General features: G+C 64.1%; 2 protein-coding genes across 3 annotated transcripts in view; one reads left to right on the top strand and one right to left on the bottom strand.

The window, feature by feature from the left end:
* The first annotated feature begins 1,007 nt into the window (after nucleotides 1-1,007).
* On the top strand, nucleotides 1,008-11,578 carry SREBF1 (sterol regulatory element binding transcription factor 1). The gene is made up of 19 exons (XM_065684666.1): nucleotides 1,008-1,254; nucleotides 3,885-4,286; nucleotides 4,409-4,569; nucleotides 4,645-4,785; nucleotides 4,865-5,083; nucleotides 5,171-5,285; nucleotides 5,373-5,569; nucleotides 5,833-6,040; nucleotides 6,667-6,851; nucleotides 7,655-7,916; nucleotides 8,013-8,179; nucleotides 8,265-8,433; nucleotides 8,508-8,616; nucleotides 8,692-8,801; nucleotides 8,896-9,028; nucleotides 9,182-9,344; nucleotides 10,318-10,503; nucleotides 10,584-10,695; nucleotides 11,247-11,578. The coding sequence occupies exons 1-19, from the start codon at nucleotides 1,149-1,151 to the stop codon at nucleotides 11,468-11,470; spliced, it is 3,369 nt and encodes a 1,122-aa protein (XP_065540738.1). The 5' UTR covers nucleotides 1,008-1,148; the 3' UTR covers nucleotides 11,471-11,578.
* Nucleotides 11,579-14,492: 2,914 nt separating this feature from the next.
* Nucleotides 14,493-23,860, bottom strand: part of RAI1 (retinoic acid induced 1) — a 71,031-nt gene continuing 61,663 nt past the window's right edge. For both annotated transcript variants that reach the window (XM_065684665.1, XM_065684664.1), the window contains 4 exons: nucleotides 17,011-22,522; nucleotides 16,050-16,143; nucleotides 15,473-15,522; nucleotides 14,493-15,082 (listed from right to left, as the gene is read on the bottom strand). In XM_065684665.1, coding sequence (XP_065540737.1) covers nucleotides 15,068-15,082; nucleotides 15,473-15,522; nucleotides 16,050-16,143; nucleotides 17,011-22,506 — 5,655 coding nt within the window. In that variant the 5' untranslated portion in view covers nucleotides 22,507-22,522 and the 3' untranslated portion in view covers nucleotides 14,493-15,067. The remainder of the gene's footprint in view (nucleotides 15,083-15,472; nucleotides 15,523-16,049; nucleotides 16,144-17,010; nucleotides 22,523-23,860) is intronic.

Genomic DNA, 23,860 nt, shown 5'->3' with positions numbered 1-23,860 from the left:
CAATGGTCCAGGGCACAGCATGGGCTTACCCTGAGTCCCCCACACTGAGCCCTACCACCCATGGGCAGCCGCAGGGCTGATCCCAATGGCACCAACGGTTTTCCTGCTTCTCACAGGGCAGCATCACCCCTTCAGCATCCCCTGCCCAAGGCGCTGGGAGCTTCTCCCACCCAGGGCCATGCCGCTGTAGGGCAGCGGTGCTGAGGCATGCTCTGGACCCCAGACAGAGGGGGGGAAGGCAGACGTCCACAGCAGCCTCAAGAGGTGATGGAGTGGTCCAGGCTCACCCCAGCCTGTGCCTTCCATGGGGTGCTGAGTGCTCCTGCAGGCACTGACCCCACTGCCTGCTCCCACACGCGCCCCGAGCCAGGGCTAAGCTGTGTTTAGTGCCCAGCGCTGGTATTTAGAGCCTAGCCCAGGTGTTTGGTGCCTTCCCCAGGGCACTGCTGCCCTGTTCGGGGGATGCAGCCTCACTGCCTGCGCTGGTCATGGAATCAGGGAATGGTTTGGGTTGGAAGGGACCTTAAAGCTCATCCAGCCCCAAGCAGGGACCCCTTCCACTGGAGCAGGGTGCTCCAACCTGGCCTTGAGCACTGCCAGGGATGGGGCAGCCACAGCTTCCCCGGGCACCCTGTGCCAGCGCCTCAGCACCCTCACAGGGAAGAGCTTCTGCCTAAGAGCTCAGCTCAGTCTCCCCTCGGGCAGGTTCAAGCCATTCCCCTTGGCCTGTCCCTACAGGCCCTTGTCCCAAGCCCCTCTCCAGGTTTCCTGCAGCCCCTTCAGGCACTGGAGCTGCTCTCAGGTCTCCCCTTCAGGAGCCTTCTCCCCTCCAGGCTGCCCCAGCCCAGCTCTCCCAGCCTGGCTCCGAGCCCTCCCCTGCACCCGCTCCATCACTCCCCGGTGCTACCGGGGGTCCCGGTGCAGCGGAGCGGGGCGGGCGCGGGGCGGGCCGCGGCTGCGGATCCGCCTCCCCCCGCTCCCTCCCTCCCTCCCGTCCCTCCCCCGCCGGTCTCGGGTCTGGGCACGGTTCGCAACTTGGCGGCTCGTCCCCTTCCTCCCTCCTGCCTCTCCCGGGCCATGGCCGTGGCGGGCGGGCGGCCCCGCCGCTCCTAGAGCCGCTACCGGGAGCCGCCGCCGCCGCCGCCGGGATGAGCGCGCTCGCCTTCGACGACGCGGCCCTGGAGGGGCTGACGCCGTCCCTCGGCCTCTCCGGGGCCAGCGACATCGACACGGCCCTGCTCAGCGACATCGACGGTGAGTCCCGTACGGGCGGCGGCGAGTACCGGGGGCACGACCGGGACCGGGCTCGGTGCGGTAACCGGGGGCCGCTCTAACAGCGGAGGTCGGTCGGGACCTGGCTCTTTGCGGGGGGGACGGGGCTCGGTGCACGGTCACGGAAGCGGTTACCGGGGCATGACCTCGGGAGCGGTGTCAGTGCAGGAAAGGGGCTCGGTGAATGGGGCGCTGCGGTACCGGGGCTGGAGGTAGCGGGCTGGGTGCATTGGGACACAAGCGGGCTGGGTACCGGGCCCGGTGTATGGGGAGGGAAGGCGGAGCTGCTGCAGCGTGGAATCAGTGCAGGGGATAACGGGGGAGAAGAGGGATCCCAATGGGAATGGGAGGGGATCAGGACACCGGGAGCCCCAAAGCTGAAGGTACCGGTATCGGGACAGCCCCGACGGGGGCCCCCCCCCAGCTCTGTACGGTCTCAGCATCGTGTCGCGTGTAACCCCGCCCCTCCATGACGTCACCGTCGGGGTTACTCGCGGTCATTCCCTCCAGGATTCCCTATGCCATCCAAGCGGGATGGGGTGAAGGGAAGAGGAGGTGGGGAAGGGAAGGGATGAGAGGTGGGGAGCTCTATAGCACGTTCAATGGAGCAGCCCAGGGATTGGGATCCATTCGAACTCAGCTCCTGCCCGGCTGGGAGCGATGGGATGGGGATGCTGGTGGGGAGCAGGTCCCCGTCGTCATGGCAATGAGGTGTAATGGGTGCTGGGTGCGATATTAAGGTGATTTTAGCCCCCAAATTGGGCTGTTTTGGCTTATGGCCAGCCCTGCGCTTGCCTCGATGCATGTTCCACCGGCTCTGCCGGTCCGTGCCGAATGGCACGGACCGGCAGAGCCGGTGGAGCATGCATCGAGGTGGGCATGGTGCTGTCCAAGCTCTTCACCTCCTGCCCTATTCTGGGGGCTCTCCTCCAGGATCCAGGATGGAGGTGGAAGTTCATCCCGATGCCAATCGGAGCAGCTCTGCTTTTGGCACGGATAGGGAAGGGTAGGAATTACACCACGCTTCACCCACATGGCTTGACCCCTGTCTGAGCCGTGGGGTGGCCATGGGTCATCCCGGTGGGATATTCCAGGACTCACAATCAATTGCTCTGCCCCATGGCCAGGGTGCCAATGGCATGGGTGCCACAGCATATAGTAGGTGCTGGGTGTTTCAAAGGGGGATACAGGATGGAGCATCCCCTCTCCGCACCCCAAATCTTTGCCTCTGGACCATGGGGCGGCTTGAATGGGAAGGAAACACACCAGTGCCATGGATGGATGTCTTTTGGGGGGGGAATGGGGCTGTACAAACACCCTGCTTATGGGGTGAGGATTGGAGCCCCATTGGGAACACATCAGTGCAGAAAGGGGTACCCAGGGCTGGATGTCTTTTAGGGAGGGGGGGAATGGGGCTGCACAAAGACCCTGCTTATGGGGTGAGGATGGGAGCCCCATTGGGAACACATCACTGCAGAAAGGGGTACCCAGGGCTGGATGTCTTTTAGGGGGGGAATGGGGCTGCACAAAGACCCTGCTCCTTATGGGGTGAGGATGGGGGCCCCATTGGGAACGCATCAGTGCAGAAAGGGGTACCCAGGGCTGGATGTCCTTTGGTGGGGGAATGGGGCTGCCCAAAGCCCCTGCTCCTTGCGGGTGCCTCCTTGCTGGGTACCCCCTGCGTGCTGAGCTCCATGCACAGAGCATCCCCTGGCAGCGGCGGGGCGCAGGATGAAGGAGTTAACGGCGCCTGACCCCGAGTAACCGCGGCGGGTGCCCGCGGGTGCCCCGCGGCCGGGCTCACCTCGGCGCGGCCCCGGGGCTGTCTGGGGGGGGGGGGGGGGGCGGGCGGCGATTGGCGGAGTCGCATCACCCCATGGCCGGCCCCGCTGCCGGCCTGGCGCGGGCAGCGCAGGGAGGAGGCACGGGCAAGGCTCCGACACCTCCCGGTGCCTCACTGCGGGGCTGGGACCTCCTGCGGGGACCCCCCCCCAGCACCGAGGGCATGGAGAGCACCTTAAAGGTACCCCCCCCCCCTCCACCCCATCGCCATCCTCATCCTCTTCCCCATTGGCGTCCCTGCTGTGGATGTCCTTGGGGGGATGATGCTCTGTGGTGGGGTGCACCATAGGGTACCAGGGGGGATGCTTCGGTGGGAGCATCCCGGGACACCGCGATGTTGCGGGGTGTGGATGGGGGCATCCCGCTGAGCACCCTGCACCCCCCGAGGCTGTTTAACCCCACGCTTGCCCTGCTTGGAGGTGCCACGGGCAGGCACAGGGGTTTGGCGCATCCGGGGTGTCCCAGCACCCCTTCCCATTCCCACAGGGCTGTTGTTCTCAGTATGGGACGGCACAAACCCATCCCTGCCCCGCTCCACCTCGGAAGCAGGCGGAGACCAACCCTGGCACCCCCAGATGGGTTGGAACCCTCTGCTTGCTGATGGCCATTGGATGCTCTGTGCCTCAGTTTCCCCCCTGCGGAGGCTGCAGGGAGCAGATCCCCGGGCCCTCAGGGAATCCTGCCTCAGGATAATGGGAACCCCTGCGCATCGAGCTGGCCCCTTTGGGATGCGGGTGCACTGATGGCGTTTGGGGGGGGCTGTTTCGCAGACATGCTCCAGCTGATCAACGCGCCCGACACCGACTTCCCGGGGCTCTTTGACTCCTCGTTCGCTGTCCCCGATGGCGCCGTGTCCCCGGGGCTGCCGCACGCCGCGGGCACCCTCGGCACCTTCCTGCCTCCCACCAAGGCTCCCCCCGCCACCGGCACCGGCACCGGCACCGGCACCGGCACCGGCACCGTCTACCCGGGGCCCCCCGCCATGGTTCCATTCACGCCGCAGCCACCGGCCCCGCTCCTCCCGGCCCCGGGTGTGAAGGAGGAGCCGGCGGCCGTGCCCAGCAGCCAGCCCCAGCCCGGTGTGATGCTGACCCCCAGCTTCATCCCCACATCCAGCAGCCAGTTCAGCCCCCAGCCCGGGGGGGGCTACCAGAGCCAGCACGGCTTCTCCGGTGAGGATATAATGAGGGGTGCACGGGGAGGGGGGGATTGGAGGGGGTTTGTTATGGGGGGCTCTTGCTGGAGGGCTGGGATGATGTGGGTCTGGTAACGCTGTGCTCTGCTCCGTACCCAGCTGTGCAGCCCGGGGCTGTGGGGCAGACCCTGGCCAGCCCCCCCCTGCCTGCCCCACAGCCTGCCCAGCCCCTGGCAGTGCAGAACGTGGCACCGCAGCAGCTCCTGCCCCCCGCTGCCCCCCCGGCCCAGCCCGTCTCACCCCACATCCAGCCGGTGCCGGTAAGCACAGGGATAGGGATGGGGGGGGTCCCGTTGGCCTCCCCCAGCCCCACTGATCTCCCCATTGCCCCCCAGGTCCTGCTGCAGCCCCATTTCATCAAGGCTGACTCCCTGCTGCTGACAGCCGTCAAGACGGATGCTGGCAGTGCCAAGACCTCCAGCATCACCTCCTTGGGCACCAGCGCCAGCGGCTCTGCTGCCCCGCTGCAGGTGCCGGTAGGTCCCGGCACTGGGGATCTCTGGGATGCGGGGATGCTCCAGGACCCGCACTGATGTTTATCCCGCATCCCCATAGGCGCTGGTGAGCGGAGGGACCATCCTGGCCACGGTGCCGCTGGTGGTGGACACGGAGAAGCTGCCCATCAACCGGCTGGCACCGAGCGGGAAGCCGGCGCCGGCGCCGAGCAGGGGGGAGAAGCGGACGGCGCACAACGCCATCGAGAAGCGGTACCGCTCCTCCATCAACGACAAGATCGTGGAGCTCAAGGACCTGGTGGTGGGCACCGAGGCCAAGGTGGGAGCTCGGGGATGGGTGGGCTGAGGGATGGATAAGGGGGTTCTGCGCCCGGTGCTCTTCCGAGCCGTCGCTTCCCGTCACCAGCTCAATAAGTCCGCGATCCTGAGGAAGGCCATTGAGTACATCCGCTTCCTGCAGCAGAACAACCAGAAGCTGAAGCAGGAGAACCTGGCGCTGAAGATGGCCATGCAGAAGAACAGTGAGCTGATGGGAAGGTCCTGGCGGGGGGGAGTGGCGCTGAGCTGTATCCCCCCCATCACCTCTCATCTCGCTCCGCTCCCCACAGAGTCCCTGAAGGAGCTGGTGTCCTCCTGCAGCGGGGGGGCCAAGGCGGAGGCCCCCATGGAGGTGGTGAAGGCGGAGGTGATGGAGATGCTGACGCCGCCGCCGTCGGACGCGGGCTCTCCCAACCACAGCAGCAGCAGCACCAGCAGCAGCAGCAGCGACTCGGAGCCTGAGAGTCCCCTCTGCGACCATGGCAAGGTACGGGGCTGGGGCGAGGGGCGATCCCTGCATCCAACGGGGATCCCACCAGGAATGCCATGAGCCGAGTGAACCGGATGGGGGACAGGAGCCGAGAGCCTGGCTCTTGCTCCATGAGGCTGCTTCTCGCCCCATTTTGGGCTGGAAGAAGGGTGCTTTCTGGGGTGCGTTCGTGCTGCACCCAAGCCCCATGCCCATCGCTCACGCTCTGTACCCCCAAATGCACCCCACGCCCGGGGCTCACAGCAGCTCTGCCCATGCAGGTGAAGCAGGAGCAGCCCCCCCCTTCGCCCAGCAGCCAGGGCATGCTGGACCGGTCCCGCATGGCCCTCTGCGCCTTCGTGTTCCTCTGCCTCTCCTTCAACCCCCTGGCCTCCCTCCTGCGGGGCTCTGGGGGGGGCCCGGCCCCAGTGAGGAGCCCGGGGACCGCTGGGTCCAGCAGGAGCATCATGGCTGAGTCGGGTGCTGTGGGTGAGTGCTGCAATGGGAGCTCCCGGGGTGGAGGACATGGGGATGGAGGCTGTTGGGATGGCAGGGTGGGCACGGGGGAAAGAGCTTTGGGATGGAGGCTGTTGAGGTGGCAGGGTGGGCATGGGGTAAAGAGCTTTGGGATGGAGGCTGTTGGGATGGCAGGGTGGGCACAGGGGAAAGAGCTTTGGGATGGAGGCTGTTGGGATGGCAGGGTGGGCACGGGGTAAAGAGCTTTGGGATGGAGGCTGTTGAGGTGGAGATCATCGGGGAGCTGGATGTTGGGGTGGAAGCTACTTGGGTTGAAGTGGTTGGAGTGGAGGTTGTTGGGGTTGGAATGGGGTGAAGGGCACATAGAGACCAGTGGAGTGGAGACCATGAGCATGGGATGAAGGCCATCAGCAGGGGGGTCTTGGGGTAGGTACGAGATGGGAGATGATTGGGGTGGACGATGCTGAGGTGGCCACGGGGCAGAAGCCATTGGGTGGAGGCTGTTGGGGTGGACCCCATCGGCATGGAGCCCCTTGGGGTGACCTTGGGATGAACACCACGGGGATGGAGACCCGTTGGTGGGCACGGGGTGGAGGGCACCGGGATGGAGACCTGGCCCTGACCGTGTCCGCACGCAGAGGAGCCCTGGGGCTGGTCGCAGTGGCTGTGGCCCACGCTGGCCTTCTGGGCGCTGAACGCGGCGCTGGTGCTGGGAGCCGTGGTGCGGCTCTTCGTGTGCGGGGAGCCGGTGACCCGGCCCCACTCCGAGCCCTCCATCCTCTTCTGGCGCCACCGCCGCCAGGCCGACCTCGACCTCGACCGGGTAAGCCCCGCCCCTCGGCGGCACGTCATTTGTCACGCCCACCATAACCCCGCCCCTCTGCGTTAGCCCCGCCCATCCACTCTAAGCTCAGCCAATCGGGCCCCACCCTGACACCATGAGTAGACCCACCAGGTTGCCCCCTCTGGCTCTGACTCCGCCCACTTCGCACCCCTTGCCCCTCACCACTACATGAAGCTCCGCCCCCTGATCTAGCCCCGCCCACCCTCCCTAAAGTCAGCCAGTCCAGTCCCACCCTGACACAATAGCCCCGCCCCCCTGCCCATACCCCGCCTCTTCCACCTGCTCTGCCTCCGCCCACTTTTCACACCCCTCTATAGCACCATGTGAAGCCCCGCCCCCTGCGATTAGCCCCTCCCACCCACTCTCGGCTCAGCCAATCCAGTCCCACCCTGACACAATAGCTCCGCCCCCCTGCCCATACCCCGCCTCTTCCACCTGCTCTGCCTCCGCCCACTTTTCACACCCCTCTATAGCACCATGTGAAGCCCCGCCCCCTGCGATTAGCCCCTCCCACCCACTCTCGGCTCAGCCAATCCAGTCCCACCCTGACACAATAGCTCCGCCCCCCTGCCCATACCCCGCCTCTTCCACCTGCTCTGCCTCCGCCCACTTTTCACACCCCTCTATAGCACCATGTGAAGCCCCGCCCCCTGCGATTAGCCCCTCCCACCCGCTCTCGGCTCAGCCAATCCGGTCCCACCCTGACACAATAGCCCCGCCCCTTTTCCCACGCTGCCCCTTAGCGCTGCGTGACCCCATTCACCCCTCTCCCCGCGGCGCAGGGGGACTTCGCGCAGGGCGCTCAGCACCTGCGCACGGCGCTGGCGGCGCTGGGCCGGCCGCTGCCGGCCTCGCACGGGGACCTGGCCTGCAGCCTGCTCTGGACCCTGCTGCGGCACCTCCTGCAGCGCCTCTGGGTGGGCCGCTGGCTGGCCGCCCGCGCCGGGGGGCTGCGCCCGGACCCCCCGCCACCCGCGCACGTCCGGCAGAGCGCCCGCGACGCCGCCATGGCGTACCACCGCCTGCACCAGCTGCACCTCGCCGGTACGGGCCCGCATTGCAAGGGATGGGGGGGGATGCTCGCATCCTGCCCTGCGCCCCGCTGACATCCCCCCCCCCACCCCAACCCCATTCCTGCAGGGAAGCAGGCGGGGGGGCACCTCCTGGCCATCAACCTGGCTCTGAGCGCCGTCAACCTGGCCGAGTGCGCCGGGGATGCCGTATCCGTGGCTGCCCTGGCTGAGATCTACGTGGCGGCCGCGCTGAGGGTCAAGGCCAGCCTGCACCGCTGCTTCCACTTCTTGGCGGTGAGAGCGGGGCAGATCCCCCCGCCGTGGGATGGGGGGGGTCCTGTGTGTCCCATAGGACCCTGACCCCCTGCTCTCCCCACAGCGCCCCTTCCTCTGCAGCGCCCGGCGCGTGGCTCTGTCCCACGGTGGGGCCGTGCCCCCCGCCATGCAGTGGCTCTGCCACCCCTTGGGCCACCGCTTCTTCGTGGACGGGGACTGGGCTGTTAAGGGTGTCCCGAGGGAGACCATTTACAGCTCTGCCGGCAACCCAGGTAACCCCCGCATCCCCCAAGCATCCCCGTTTTGGGGTCGCGGTACCCATGCTCATCGCCCCTTCGTGCCGCAGTGGATCCGCTGGCGCAGGTGACCCAGCTCTTCCGAGAGCACCTCCTGGAGAAGGCGCTGTGCTGCGTGGCCATGCCCGAGCCCGGCCGCCCCGCTGCCCAGGGAGAGGGGTGAGTGCCGGGATGGGCATCCCGCTCCTTGCACCCACCATGGGGCCAGCCCTGCTGATGGCCGCTCCCCCACAGGCGCTTCTCCGATGCCCTCGAGTACCTCCAGCTCCTCAATGGATGCTCCAACGTCAGCGGCGCATCCGGCCCCGCTCCCTCCATCCGCTCCGGCTTGGCCGCTGTCACAGGTAAAGGCTGGTGTGTCCCCCTCATGGGGGCAATACATGAAGGGGGCCACCAGAGAGGTGGACACCCCTCTCCTGTGTCCTTCCCGTCCCGCAGGCACCGACCCCGTGTCCAAGTGGTGGGCATCGCTCATCGGCACCGTCATTCACTGGCTGCGGGGAGACGAGGAGGGGGCCGAGCGCCTGTACCCGCTCGTGGAGACCATGCCCCGAGCGCTGCAGAGCTCCGAGTGAGTGCGGGGGGCACCGGGGATAGGGTTGGGGGCAACTCATCCCGTCCCTTCCCTCCCCTATGGGCTGGCAATGCGCTCTGCAGCGGGGCACAGCCATGCCCGGCGCAGGGCCCATGGTCACTGCGTGCCCCCCCCTCCCCAACCTCGCAGTAAACCCCTGCCCCGCGCTGCCCTTCACTCCTTCCGCGCCGTCCGAGCCATGCTGAGCAAGCAGGATGGGAGCCAGGCCAGCCTGAGCCACTGCGAGAAGGCCAGCGGCTGCCTGCGGGAGAGCCTGGAGCTGGGCACCCCCCCCAAGGCCACCATTGACAAGGTGAGCTGGGGCTGGTGGTGGAGGGGGGAGAAGGAGGCACCCACCCTGGGGAGCCCCCGGCCCTTGCGGGAGGTGCCCCCGGCCCTCGCAGGGGTGCATTGTAGTTGCATTGCATGTGTCAGACTGGGAGTGCAATGCCCCTGCCGTGCAGCCCGGCGGCGGCCCCGTGCAGCAGCGCCTGCCCGCAGGGACCTCAGCATCCACCATCCATCCATCATCTGTCCATCCCTTCCTTCGTCCCTTCCTCCATCCATCTTTCCATCCATCCGCCCATCCCTTCCTTCATCCCATTTTCCATCCCTTTTTCCATCCCTTTTTCCATCTCTTTTTCCATCTCTTTTTCCATCTCTTTTTCCATCTCTTTTCCATCTCTTTTTCCATCCCTTTTTCCATCTTTTTTCCCATCTCTTTTTCCATCTCTTTTTCCATCCCCTTCTTTTCCATCCCCTTTTCCATCCCTTTTTCCATCCCTTTTTCCACCTTTTTCCATCCCTTCCTCTGTTCCTTTCTCCATCCCTTCCTCCATCCATTCTTCCATCTCTCCATCCATCCATCCATCCATCCCTTCCTTCATCCCTCCATCCTTCCCTCCATCCCTTCTTCCATCTCTCCATCCATCCATCCATCCATCCCTTCCTTCATCCCTCCATCCTTCCATCCATCCCTTCCTCCATCTCTCCATCCATCCATCCATCCATCCATCCCTTCCTTCATCCCTCCATCCTTCCATCCACCCCTTCCTCCATCTCTCCATCCATCCATCCCTTCCTTCATCCCTCCATCCTTCCATCCATCCCTTCCTCCATCCATCCATCCACCCACCCATCCATCCATCCCTTCCTCCACCTCTCCATCCCTCCCTCCCTCCCTCTATATTCCCCCCCTCCCTTCCTCCATCTCCCTTCCCTCAATCTCTTCCTGCATCCCTCCCTCCCTGCACCCCCTGCTCACCCCTCTCCCCTCTCCTCCCCAGGCAGTCCAGCTCCTGCTCTGCGACCTGCTCCTGGTGACCCGCACCAACCTGTGGCAGCAGCAGATGAGCGCCAGCCAGCAGCGCAGCTGCCTCTACCAGGCGTCCGCCCTCGAGCTCCGCGGCTTCCAGCAGGACCTCAGCAGCCTGCGGCGCCTGGCGCAGACCCTGCGCCCCGCCATGCGCCGGGTGAGGCCCTCACCGCTGCTCCGGGGCTGTCCCTGCAGCCCCAGGGCCCGGCTCCGCTCACCGTCCCCATCCCCATCCAGGTGTTCCTGCACGAAGCCACCGCGCGCCTCATGGCCCGGGCCAGCCCCACGCGCACCCATCAGCTGCTGGACCGCAGCCTGCGGAGGAGAGGGGGGCAAGGCAGCAAAGCAGGTGGGCAGCGCGCTGACAGGGAGGGACGCTGGCGGGGTTCGGATGGAGAAGGGAATGGGGGCCTCAGAGCAGCTTCCAGTGTCCGAAGGGGGCTGCAGGGATGCTGGAGAGGGGCTCCGCACTGGGGACTGGAGTGATGGGACAAGGGGTGATGGGTTCAGACCGAAACAGGGGGGATTTAGGTTGGATCTAAGGAAGCTCTGCCCTGTGAGGGTGCTGAGGCGCTGGCACAGGGTGCCCAGAGGAGCTGTGGCTGCCCCATCCCTGGCAGTGCTCAAGGCCAGGTTGGAGCAAGCTGCTCCAGTGGAAGGGGTCCCTGCTTGGAGCTGGATGAGCTTTAAGGTCCCTTCCAGCCCAAACCGTTCCATGATTCCAGGTGGGACGTGGGCTGGGACCTCACCCCCATCACCGCAGTACCTGGGTGATGGGCACGGGGTCTTCCTGCCCATAGTGGTACATGGGGTGGGCGAGCGGCCCCAGCACCGCACCAGAGCACCCAAAGGAAGGGTCAATGCCTTCTATTGGGTCTGACCCCATTCTCCCCTTCACAGCCGGAGAGCCGGAGAGCCACCCCTCGCCTCGGGAGCACGCCGAGGCCCTGCTCCTTGCCTGCTGCTACCTCCCACCCAGCTTCCTGTCGGGACCGGGCCAACGGGTGGGAATGCTGGCCGAGGCCGCCCGCACGCTGGAGAAGCTGGGGGACAAGCGCACCCTGCACGACTGCCAGCAGATGATCATCAAGCTGGGCAGCGGCACCACCGTCACATCGGGATAGATGGGGATGAGGGGGGCACAGCATCCCTGCTCCCCACCGCGGGGCCGGGATGCGGGCAGGCGCGTGCCTCAGTTTCCCCCTTCTATGGGATTGGGGTTTTAAAGTGAAAGGGGGGGGGGGTGAAGAGGGGCAGGGGACACCGGGGATAAGGGTGGAGGGTCCCGGTGTGGGGTACACACACATGGGGGTACCCTGGGTACGCTTATCCCCCCTGCACCCCATGGCTCTGTTCTTGTCCCCAGCCCAACGTGGGTGATGGGACGTGGGGACCTCTAGTGACACTGTCGCAGTATTGCATGGCACTGGGATGGCCTGGCCCCAGTGCCACCCAGTACCCCCCAATGCCCTGACACACGGGGTGCCCATCCTCATCCCCATCTCCTGCTATCCCTTACTCGGCCCCACTGCTGCAGGGGGGTTTGGGGGCACCTCGGTTTGCCCCCATGATGGGGGGGGGGGGGAGCAGGTTAAACCCCATGGTGGCCCCCTCCTCATTTCCCTCCATCCTTACCCATGGTAACTGAAAGGGGATCCCCAGCCTGTCCCCAGCCCCAGCACTGACCAGTCCCCCCAGTTAGGAGCTGCCTTTAGGAGAAGGGATGTCAGGATGCAACAGGGTCCCTGTGGGGGGGGGGGGGGGGAGGGGAGAGCTGTGGGTACCCCCATCCCTTTGCTTCACCCCCTCTTGTACATAGCCCCCCATTGCCCCCCGCCTTGCCTTTTTAAATGGTATTTTCATAGTCAGAGTTTTGTACAGACAAATTAAAGCTGATTATTTATACCGGTGTGTGCTGGACTGGGGAAGGGGGGGGGGCACTGAACTGGGGGGCACATAGAGCCTGGCTGGGGCATGGGACCGATGGTTGTGGGTCCAACCTTGTCCCCTGCGCTGCATGGGATAGAGGGGACAAGGGTGGGAGGGATGAGGCCAGTGGGTACCAACAGCCCTTCCTCACCTCAAGGATGCTGCAGCATCACCTCCATCCTTCCAGCACGGGTGGGAGGGATGGGGCCAGTGGGTACCAACAGCCCTTCCTCATCTCAAGGATGCTGCAGCATCACCTCCATCCTTCCAGCGCAACTGGGAGGGATGGGGCCAGTGGGTACCAACAACCCTTCCTCACCTCAAGGATACTGCAGCATCACCTCCATCCTTCCAGCGCAGGTGGGAGGGATGGGGCCAGTGGGTACCAACAGCCCCCAAAGCCCCCTTCCTCACCCTAAGGATGCTGCAGCATCACCTCCATCCTTCCAGCACAGCTGGGAGGGATGGGGCCAGTGGGTACCAACAACCCTTCCTCACCTCAAGGATACTGCAGCACCACCTCCATCCTTCCAGCACGGGTGGCACACGGGGACACCAGGGGCTGGTACAGAATAGCGGGGGGGGGACGACACCCCCATAGGATAAAGAGAGGCCACGAGCAGGGCGCCACGTACTTCCAAAACAATCGTTGTATCTTTATTGACGCTCTGAATGCAATGACCTGGTTTTTACTCTTAAGGAAAATAAACATCTTTTAGAAACAGCTTGTTACACACAATCTTCAGTGTGAAGCAATATACTAATAAGAACACTAGTCTTAACATTTACAGTCTTCATATATATTATATATATGTATATGTATACATATATATACACTATATAATGAGGCAATATATAATACACACGGTTTACCATTTTACAGTCATATGTACAAGATGTCACTAAAAATAGCCAGATTTCAGGCAACGCTGCCAGGGACACCGGGAGCTTCCTTGGGTTTTCTGCTTTAAATTCGCTCTTTTTGCTCTTCTTCCTCTTTTTTCGTGTCTTTTTCCCTCTTTTTTTGTGTCTTTCGCTCCCGTGTCCGAGGCAAAGCTGCTGAAACAACAGACATTGTGTGGCCAGCAAACCTTGAGGGCTGGGGGGGATGGAGGGGATGTGGCAGCAAGGGGGGCACTGGCTCTGAGGGGTCGGGATGAGGGGACGGATGGAGGATGGATGGATGGATGGATGGATGGATGGATGGATGGATGGATGGAGGGTGGATGGATGGAGGATGGATGGATGGATGGATGGGATGGGGCTAGCACTGTGCTCCCCATTGCAGGATGCTCTGCAGGTAAGGGGAGGGCTGGTGGCTCTGGTTTTAGGATGGGTTTTGGGGTTGATTCACCCTGGGTTGGGTATTTGCTACTGGGGTGGTGCAGAATAGGAGCACATGGGCAGGGGGTGACCCCAGTGCTGGGCAGCCCCCCAGCTCTGTTATGAAGGGAAATGAAAGCCAAGGGAGCTGAGCAAACCCAGAGCCAGGGTTTGCTGAGCCAGGGCTATGCAGAGGGAGGAAGCAAAAGCCTCCTCCTCCTCCCATAAGGACCCTGCTGCCAGCTGGAAGCCGTTTGTACCTTGCATCAGGCTAAAACCCTGGGGTCTGCACCCAAAGCCATGGGGTTCTGCACAAGCAAAGGGAGCAAAGCCCAGCGCCATGAGGAGATGCTGTTGACGCCAAAGCAGAGCGAGAAGGATGGTTTTGGGGGTCCCACAGAGCAGGACCAGTGTCCCCATCCCATCAGTGCCAGCGCCCCACGGAGCGGGAGGGTGATGGGTGCAATGGGCCGGGGTTTGGAGGCAATGGGTGCCTCCCAGCCCAAGCCAAGCACCCATCACCCCAGCACAGGGTCTGGCACCCAGGGATGGTTTGGGGCAGACAGGAGATGGAGGAAGGGAATGGATAAAGCAGAGTGGTGTTTCAAACAGCAGGCCGTTGGTTTGTCTCTATTTTTTTATCCTTTTTTATGGTTTTTTGTCCTTTTTTTTTGTCTTTTTTTTTTTTTTGTCTATTTTTGACTCTTTTTCTCCGCACGTATATACAGACAGACACCGTGAGGTTTGCTGAAGGCAACATCTCAGATCAGATCAGTGTGAGATATGGGGAGCCGGGACCCACAGCGGGGCCCGGCGGCCCCACAGTAAGACAACATCGCCGGGACCCCCCCTTTGTACCCCCCTTTGCTCCTCCCATCCCTCCCCCCACCCCCCTGTGCAGCGATCGCGGGCCGGGGGATCCCGTTCCGAATCCCCGACGGCCAGGCCGGGTTTTGCCGGGGCCCGGCGAGGGGGAAAACCCGGCGCTGGCTCAGCCCGCTCGGAACGGGCTGCGGGGGAGAACGGGGCGGCAGCGCTGCGCATACCCGGTACAGCCCCGTATAGCCCGGTACTGCCCCGTACGGCCCGGTATAGCCCGGTATGGCCCGGTATAGCCCAGTACTGCCCGGTACGGCCCGGTGCATCCCGGTACAGCCCGGTACAGCCCGGTACTGCCCGGTGCACCCCGGTACAGCCCGGTACTGCCCGGTACTGCTCGGTACAGCCCGGTGCATCCCGGTACTGCTCGGTATAGCCCGGTACAGCCCGGTACTGCCCGGTGCATCCCGGTACAGCCCGGTACTGCCCGGTGCATCCCGGTACAGCCCGGTACTGCTCGGTATAGCCCGGTACAGCCCGGTACTGCTCGGTATAGCCCGGTACTGCCCGGTGCATCCCGGCCCCGCTCCCCGGGCGCTGCCTCCTCCACCGGTCCCTCGCTGGCGGCCGGGGCGGGTGCCCGCGGGGCGCTACACCGGCTGCCTCTGCGGGGAGAAGGGGGGTGTCAGCCCGGTGGTCCCCATGGATGGGTATGGGGGGGTCCGGTCCCCATCAGCGGCCACCCTGCCCACCCGAGAAAAGTGGGGCTCCCACCCATGGGGTCCACTCTCACCCCCACCTTGTCAGTGCTTAAGGAAGGGGGACACCCCCCCCCCCCCCCCCCGAGCATGGTTGGGGGTCCCGGACCTGCCATCCCCATCACCTGTCCCCCAGTGGCTTGGTAACCCCAGGACCGCGGTTCCCCATCGGTACATGGGGTTGACACTGAGCGGGGTGTCCCCACGGGGTCCGTGGTCCAAAGGTGGGTGCTCCCACCCCAGGGTGGCTGCAGAGCATTGGTGGGGGGGGGGGCACACAGGGGGCTCTGGACTTACCTTGTGTTTGGGACATTTCAGAGAGAAGCTCTCTTCAGTTAAGAAGCAACCTGTGAGGAGAGGAGAAGGTCGGGTCAGGGGGGCCCTGTGCTGCTGGATGGATGCTCCCAAGGGATGCATCCCCAAGGGATGGGGACACAATGTCCTCCCCAGCCCATGACCTCCTGTCACCGCATGCCCCAGCCACAGTGCTTGAATGAAGGGGACATTGGTTCAATGTCCCCTGAATGAAGGGGTTAGCTGAGGCCAGACAAACTCGGGCCATCAGCCAGCATTGTTGGTGCAGGGGCATTGCCATCCCAGCAATCCCATCCGAACAGTATTCCAATGCCTAAAGGGGCTCCAGGAAACCTGGAGAGGGGCTTTGGACAAGGGCCTGTAGGGACAGGCCAAGGGGAATGGCTTTAACCTGCCCGAGGGGAGACTGAGATGAGCTCTTAGGCAGGGGTTGGAACTGGATCAGCTTTAAGGTCCCTTCCAACCAAAACCACTCCCCGATCCTATGGCCTTGGTTGGGCTTGAGCACAGCAGAGATTGCCAGGGGACCCCATGCCCCTGTCCCCCACATGGGGCTCACCTGTGTCGACGGCACACGCGTAGTGGTAGGTGTGGGGACACCCCTTCTGGCAGCAGCCCACGGTGGCTCCCGCTTGCTGGCAGCTCGAGCACTTCTTTAAGCGCACCCGGGGATTCATAGCAGGGAGGGAGAGATGTGGAGAGACAGAGAGAGCCCATCGTCAGAGCCCAGGAGCATCCCGGAGCATCCCGGAGCATCCCTGCGCCTCCCACCCCAGCAGCATCCTTCCTCCCGTGCCGGCGCACCACTGGTGATGCTGTGCCTCTCACTCGGCCGTTAACAACCACACACAAGGTTTTCACATGCGGTACCACTCCTCTGGATGGCACCGAGCCCTCAGCCATCCCCTATGGGGCATGGACATGGGGATCTGCCATGGGTCACGGTGTTCCCCATCTCCTGCCCCATCCTCAGTGGGTGCTGCAGGGATGGGAGCACGCAGCAGCCTCCAGCCAGCCATGGAAACAGGCTGAACACACAGGCCTGAATACAGCCAGCCCCAAACATGGGACTGGGGGGGCTTGCTGGAGACCCCAGGCTCTGCAGGGAGCCTGTCCCCTTCCCCTGCTGCCCATCACTGTGGCATCGGGCCACACTGTGCCCATTTTCACCTCCCATCCTGCCTTCGCCAGGCTGCATCCAAGCCAACCCCATGCAATACACGGCTGAGCCGGGGGGATGAGACCCACCAGGCTCAGCATCCTCGTGGTGCTGGGGATGTCCCGTCACCCTCCCACACCGTAACACCACAAGCACATTTCTACGCCTAAAAGGGGGTGTTTAGGTGCTATCAGAGACGCAGCAGCACAAATCCCACGGGATGCCAGCAGTGCCTGAACACCCACTTCCCCTCCTAAGGCAACTCATCGGGGCCAACCCTATGTACTCCATCCCGGTGGGATCAGCTCCAGGTGAAGGCGGCCGGTGCGGCACCACGCCGGGCAGGCAGGCGAGCTCTTACCAGGTCGGCAGCCGCCTTGACAGCCTCCTGCAGCCCGTAGAGCTTCCCCGCCACCAGGAAAACCCCAGCGGTCCATACGGCACAAGCCTCGTGCAGCCAATGCTCCTGCGTGTCTCCCACCGGCTCCTGCGGCGGGGACTCAGCCTTGTGACATTCGTGCCGCCGGGGCTTTTCGGCCGCCTCCTCGCCCTCTGTCCTCTCGTCACAGCAGTAGCAGCTCTGCAGCCTACGGAACATGCCCCGCGGGCTGGAGCGCAGCGAGCTCTGCTTGCCCGCCTCAGCACCACCCTCGGGCCGCGCCGCCTTTGCGCCGGCACCGCAGCCGCCCTCCATCCCTCGGGATGCCCGCTCGGCAGCGAGAGCATCCTCATCCACGCGCGCCTTCTCCTTCAGCCGCGACTTCTTCTTGGGCAGGCAGTCCTCGGGGTAGTAGGGCCCGCAGAGGTCCCCCAGGTCCTTATAGTTGGCGGGGTTGCGGCACAAGCAGCACACCAAGCAGGCAGCGCTCAGCGCCTTCGACACCACCGGCCCCATGTGCATGGTGGAAGAGGCGGGCAGCGCTGCCCTTGGCCGCGGCGCCGGCCCGGCCGGTCCCCGTTGCAGCCGTGCCTCCTCGCCGGGGGTGTTGATGACGGTGCAGGCGGTGGTGAAGTCGCCGCGCCGCTCCACGCGGACATAGGGAGCAAAGGGGGGAGCGCGGCTGTCCGCACGCAGCCGCTTGCAGGAGATGTACTTGAGCCGGATCTCGGGCTCAGCGGGATGCAGCAACGGGGCCTGCTGGGGCTGCCGCCGCCGCTTGCCGCGGCTCTTGCACCGCGCCGGCACCGCCTTGGCTTTGCCGTGGCCGAGGCGCTTGCGCTGCCGCTTGGAGTAGCCGTTGTAGTTGGAGTGGTTGGCCCGCGGCTTCGGTCCCCGCGCCGCTCCGGCCGCGGCGCGTCCCTCGGGGGAGCCCTCACCCATCTCCTTCTCCTCGCTCTTTGGTTTCTTGCCCTCGCGCGGTGCCTCCTCCCCGCCGCCCGCACGCAGCGGGCACAGCGCGGGCACCAAGGGCGCCTTGGCCATGCCCAGCGCCGCCGCTTTGCCCTTGCGGTTCCTCTTCTTGGGCAGCAGCCCCAAGCTCTTGGCCACCACGGTGGAGCCGGGCTGAGCCGGCGGCGCCGGCGCGCAGGCCTCGCCATGGCAGATCTCAGCAGAGAGCTTCTTCCCACCGCCCAGCTTCCCCTTGGGCGCTCGGCCATGGGGGTTGCGGCAGAGCTGCTCTGCCCCCGGCACAGCCGGTGCCTTCTGTGCTGACACCGGCTTGGGCAACCGCGCGTCACCGGCCACCCCGCTGTGCTTCACCCGCTCCATAGGGCTCAACGAGGTGCCGTAGGCTGTGGCCGCCGCCGCCACCACCGGTTTGCAGGAGAACTTCTTCAGGTTGGGAGAGGTGATCTTCTGCACGATGGCCTCCAGCTTGAGGCCGCGGCCCTTGCGGGGAGGCAGCACTTTGGTCTTGGTGGCCTCCTGGAAGGCCGCCCGCGACGTGATCTTGATGCAGACATCAGGGGCCTCCTTTGGAGGAGGGGGCTTTGGGATGGCTTCGCCGGAGGTCTTGGGGGGCAGCTTGGTTTTCACCTTCTTGGCCACCGGCATCTTCTTGAAGAGGCTGGGGGGGCCCTCCGGCTTCTCCTCCTTCACGCCACCGCTGTTGCTCCGCAGGACCAGGTTCCTCTTCTTGGCAGGGATGGGGGACATGAAGGTGGATTTCCTCTTCAGCGAGTGCAGGGGCCGCTCGGACAACTTGCCCCCGACGCCCGGCCCCGCTTTGGGCAGCTTCATCCGGGCACCCACCTTGCCCTCCTTATGCGGGCTGCCCGGGGCCGCCAGCTTGAACGCGGGCGGGAGGTGGTTGTTGGCGATGAGCTTCTTGGGCACCTTGCAGTTCTTGAGCCGCACATCAGCCGCCCGCTTGCCCCGCTGCCTCTTGGTGTAGAACACCTCCTGCGCCTTGGTCCGCGAGCGCAGGATCATCGACCGCTGGTCCCTCTCCCCGCCATCCACCGCGTCCGCCTCTAATGGCGTCGGCCCCACCACCTCCTCCGCCACCACCAAGCTGGGCACCAGCAGCGCGGTGTCCCCGGTGCTCTGGACCACTTTGGGGGCCGGCCGGCTGCTGCGCTTCCTGGCTTTGAAGGCCACCCGCTGCTTCGCGCCGCAAGCCGGCTTCTTGCCCAGCTTCTCCTGGTGCGTGGGGGCTTTCAGCCCTTCCAATGGGGCTGGGGCGCGGGGCTCGGCGAGGGCGGTGAAGGAACGGGTGCACATGCGAGCTGGCAAGCCCTCGGCTGGGAAGCGGGGGGTCTGGCTGTGGGTGCTCTTGCTTGGTACCTCCGCTTGGCTGTCTGGTCCGAGGCAAGCGCTGGCCACGCCACCGGTTGCTGGCCCATCATCAAAGGGGCTCAGCACGGCGTTACCTGCGCTGTCCCCCTCCGGCAGCCGGCAATGGACCCTCTTGTTGCGGAGGCTTTTACCCCGAGAGACGGGCTCTGCCTTCCCCAGTGCATTTTCAGGGGTGAGCTGCTGCTTCCCTGCGACCGAGGGGGTGGATTCAGCATCAGCCGCCTCCGGGTGGGATGCATCCCCCGCGCCGCTCTCCTCCTCAGGCTGGATGTGCGGCAGGGAGGACTTGAACCAGCTCTTCACCTTGGTCTCTGTGCCCACAGCGGGGCCCAGCAGGATGACGGACTGACCAGACAGACGTGCAGCGGGAGCCGAGTTCTCCTTCTCCACCGTGCTCACGGTCTCCTCGGCGGACACGGGCACCTCGCTGGAGGACAGCACCGCAGGCATCTCGGGGGGCTTGGGTGGCGAGGCATCGTATGCCACCGACTTCTGCTCCGAGCCGGCCAGCTCGCACAGCGACGAGTACTCCTCTGCCTCCAGGTCCGACTCCTTCAGCTCCGGCGAGGAGATGATGGGGATCTCACTGAAGTCCCCGGCCGAGCAGCAGTGCCGCGTGTCCTGCAGCCACCTCTCGCTGTCTGCCTTCGCCGCTTCATCGTAGGTCAGCGTCTCCTCCTCCTCCTCCTCCTGCTGGCCATAGTCCCTGTCCGGCTCGCTCTTGGCCGGCTGCTCTCCATCACACAGATCCAAGCCACAGGCATTTTTTTTCTCCTTGCAGGACGCCACCAGTTTATTGGGGAACAAGGCCTTGGGGAGCTCGGTGGCTTGCAGCTCCTTCCACCGCAGGCACGCATCGCCCAGGCTCTCCTCCGGCCACTCAAAGTTCTCCATGGTGCTCTCAGACCCCACCGAGTTGGCAGTGGTGTTGGAGTAGCAGCTATAGCCGGGGGCTCCTGCGCTTGACGTCGCCGCAGGGATGTTGGGTTTGGAGTTGAAAGCGAGTGGAGCAGCATCCTTCAATGAGTCCTTGGTTTCGGTGGCTGTGAACTCTACCTGCGGACCCTCGTACACCTCCTCACCGAATTCCTTCCCCGCGTTGGCTCCTGAAGCCTTGTCCATCTTAAGGGGCTCGGTGAGCGTGCTGGAGTCACCCTGGCTGGGCCAGGCGCCCTTCACCATGGAGTCCAGGCAGGGCCGGTGGTTCTCCAGCTGGAAGGGGGACTTGGTGGCCTCCTTGTTGAGCATGGGCAAGTTGGCCCAGGCTTTATCCGCCTTCTCGTTGATGGCATCCTGCAGGACGATGATCTCGGAAGCCAGCTCCTCTTGGGACAGGGCGCTGAGGAGCAGCCGGGGACAGTCCCGTTCGTTGGTCACGTACTTGGTGAAGGATTCCAAGGGCAGGCTGGCGTGGATGCTCTGGAAGGAATCGTCGGATTTGGTAGACATGTCATCCGGGGAGGTCACAGAGCACGTGGACACGGACTCGGGCTTCGCCTTGGAGTTGCTGTTGACGCGGGCAGGGCTGCGGTTCTGGTTGCAGTACAAAAAGCTCCTCTCCAGCTGATCCTCCGACCCGCTGAGATAGTCAGCGTCCTGGGCCTCAGCGTGGACGGACTGAGGGGTGCTCAGTGGGTCGGACAGCGGGGTCCCCACCTGCTCCGCCGAGTAGGTGCTGCTCTCAGGACTGCAGTGCTGCCCCTTGAGCTGCTCCGGGGTCCTCGCCGGCGTCTTGATGCCCTTTTTCTGTGGCACGGCCGCTTTGGAGAGCAGCAACTGCTGGACGGTGTTGGAGATGTTCTCCACTTGGGAGGTGAGCGCCGTCAGGCTCTGCAGGCTCAAGTCCGACAGCAGGTTTTCAGGCAGCTTCTCCTTCTGCATGTTCTTACAGTTGCCAGACTGAGCATCGGGGCTCGTCCCGTCGGTGGGAGAAGGGTTCAGCAGCGGCATGAAGTGGCTGTGGTCGGCGATGCCGGCCGGGAAGGCGCCGGCGCTCAGCGGCTGCTGGCTGTACTGGAAGTTCTCCAGGTTGGGCATCAGCGGGGAAGGAGTGGAGCTGTAGGACGGGGACCTGCCGACGGAGCGAGCCGGCGAGTGGCTGGCGCTGGGGCTGAAGGTCTGGTAGTACTGCTCCGGTGTGCGGACCGGCGGCGCATCGCCCTGGCAATAGGTCTGGCCGGGCTGGTTGTAATGTTGGTACTTGGCCAGGTTTTGGTAGTGGAGGGTCTCCGGGGCATGGTGCCGTCCCTGCAAGGGCTGCGGTGGCTGGGGCGGCTGCGGAGGCTGCGGAGGCTGCGGCGGTGGCTGCGGCGGCGGCTGCGGCGGCTGCTCGTAGCCGATGCGGTTGGGCTGGTAACCGTGCAGGTTGGGCACACGGGGACCAGGGGCCAGGCTGGCGGCGCTGCTCAGGGGCCGCTCCAGCGGCGGCTGCCCCGAGGGAGCCGTGCAGCTCTTATAGGAGTGCGCGGGCTGGCTGCCCCCCGGCACCGAGGAGTAGGTGGAGGAAGCAGGGAAGGACTGCGAGTGCTGCCCGAAGTGCGGGCTCTGCGAGAAGGGCATGGGCGAGGAGACGTCGTTGGGCAGCTTCTGCCGCTGCAGCTTGGGGTAGGGGAGCGCGGGCGGCTGCTGCTGCTGCTGCTGCTGCTGGAAGTGAGTCCGGAAGGGCAGCGAGGTGGCTGCCGGCTCATGGTACGGCCGCCCGCCCGCCAGCGCCGCCGCCGTCTTCTTCATCAGGCTGTCCTCATACTTGGCCACGCCGCCGGGCAGCGCCTGCGGTTGGCCACCCCACGCCTGCAGGCTCTCGTCCCCCGAATAGCGGGCAGGGTAGGGGCTGTTCTCCTGCACGGTGTAATTGGAAAAGGCCGGCCTGCCTTGCAGCTGCTGCCCTGCTAATTGCTTGTTTCCCCGGTGGTATTTCTCCACAGCGCTGTTCTCGTAGCCCGAGTACGGCAGTTGCTGCTGACTGTAGTACTCCTTCGCCACCAGCCTCTGCCGCTCGCAGTTCGGCCCTGCCTGACTTTGATGCCTGTAATTCTCCAGGCGTGATGTATCTTGTGAAGTCGGCTGGTAGCTCTGCTGGTTGCCATGGAAACCACACCTTTCTCGAAAGGACTGCATGGCGCGGGCTCGTTATCTGCGAAGAGAGAGAGGCGAGAATTCAAATGAAGCATCGCCACCGCGCCGGGCTTCACCGCCGGGGCAGAGCTGCACCCCTGCTGCATTGCCTTGCCCTGCATTGCTTACACTGCCCTGCATCACCTTGCCCTGCATCACTTACACTGCCCTGCATCGCCTTGCATCGCCTTGCATCACCCTGCATCACCTCGCATCACCCTGCATTGCATCACCTTGCATTGCCCTGCATCGCATTGCCCTGCATCACATCGCCCTGCATTGCCTCGCATCATCCTGCATCACCTCACATCGCCCTGCTTTGCATCACCTTGCATTGCCCTGCATCGCATTGCTTTGCATCACATCGCCCTCCATTACCTTGCATAGCCCTGCATCACATTGCCCTGTATCGCCTCATATTGCCCTGCATCGCCTTGCATTGCCCTACATCAACTCACACTGCCCTGCATCACATCACCCTGCTTTGCCTTGCATTGCTCTACAGCACCTCACACTGCCCTGCATCGCCTTGCACTGCCCTGCATCACATCACATTGCCCTGCATCACCTTGCATTGCCCTACATCACAACACATTGCCCTGCATCACCTTGCATTGCCCTGCATCACCTCACATTGCCCTGCATCGTCTTGCATTGCCCTACATTGCCTCACATTGTCCTGCATCACCTCGCATCACCCAGCAGCACCTCGCATCACCCAGCAGCACATTGCCCTTCATAGCCCTGCACAGTATTGCCTTGCATTTAATCTCTCTGCATCTTGTTGCCTTGCATTGCATCACCCTGCATTCATCACCCTTCATTGCATTGCCTTGCATTTAATCACCCTGCATTGTGTTGCCTTGCATTGCATTGCCCTACATTCATCACCCCACATTCATCACCCTGCATTCATTGCCCTGCATTGTGCTGCCTTGCAATTTATCTCCCTGCATCATGTTGCCTTGCATTGCATTGCCCTGCATTCATCACCCTGCATCACAGCACCCTGCATTGCATCGCCTTGCATACAGTCACAGAATGGTTTGGGTTCACATCACCTTGCATTTCATCTCGCTCTATCACATTGCCCTGCATCACATCTCATCCATTGCATTGCATTACATTGTATTGCCTTCCATCTCCTCGCCTGGTATTGCCCTACATCCCATTGCCCTGCACCGCATCCCATCACATCCCCTTGCATCACATCACATCGCATCGCCCTGCATCACATCACCTTGCACTGCACCGCCCTGTATCGCCCTACATCACAGCAGCTGGCTTTGCATCACCTCGCATCGCTCTGCATCGCCCCACATCACATCACTTGGCACTGCATCACCTCACCTTGCAC

Source organism: Lathamus discolor, chromosome 6 (assembly GCF_037157495.1).
Source record: "Lathamus discolor isolate bLatDis1 chromosome 6, bLatDis1.hap1, whole genome shotgun sequence".
Taxonomy (NCBI): Eukaryota; Metazoa; Chordata; class Aves; order Psittaciformes; family Psittacidae; genus Lathamus; species Lathamus discolor.
This window is presented reverse-complemented; position numbering and strand designations above follow the sequence as displayed.

Excerpts from the sequence above, each read along its gene's own strand:
- SREBF1 (XM_065684666.1), top strand. The coding sequence starts at position 1,149 with ATGAGCGCGCTCGCCTTCGACGACGCGGCCCTGGAGGGGCTGACGCCG. Across the intron at positions 5,084-5,170 it reads TGGTGGGCACCGAGGCCAAG|CTCAATAAGTCCGCGATCCT; the intron begins GTGGGAGCTCGG and ends TCCCGTCACCAG. Across the intron at positions 5,570-5,832 it reads CCCTCTGCGACCATGGCAAG|GTGAAGCAGGAGCAGCCCCC; the intron begins GTACGGGGCTGG and ends CTGCCCATGCAG.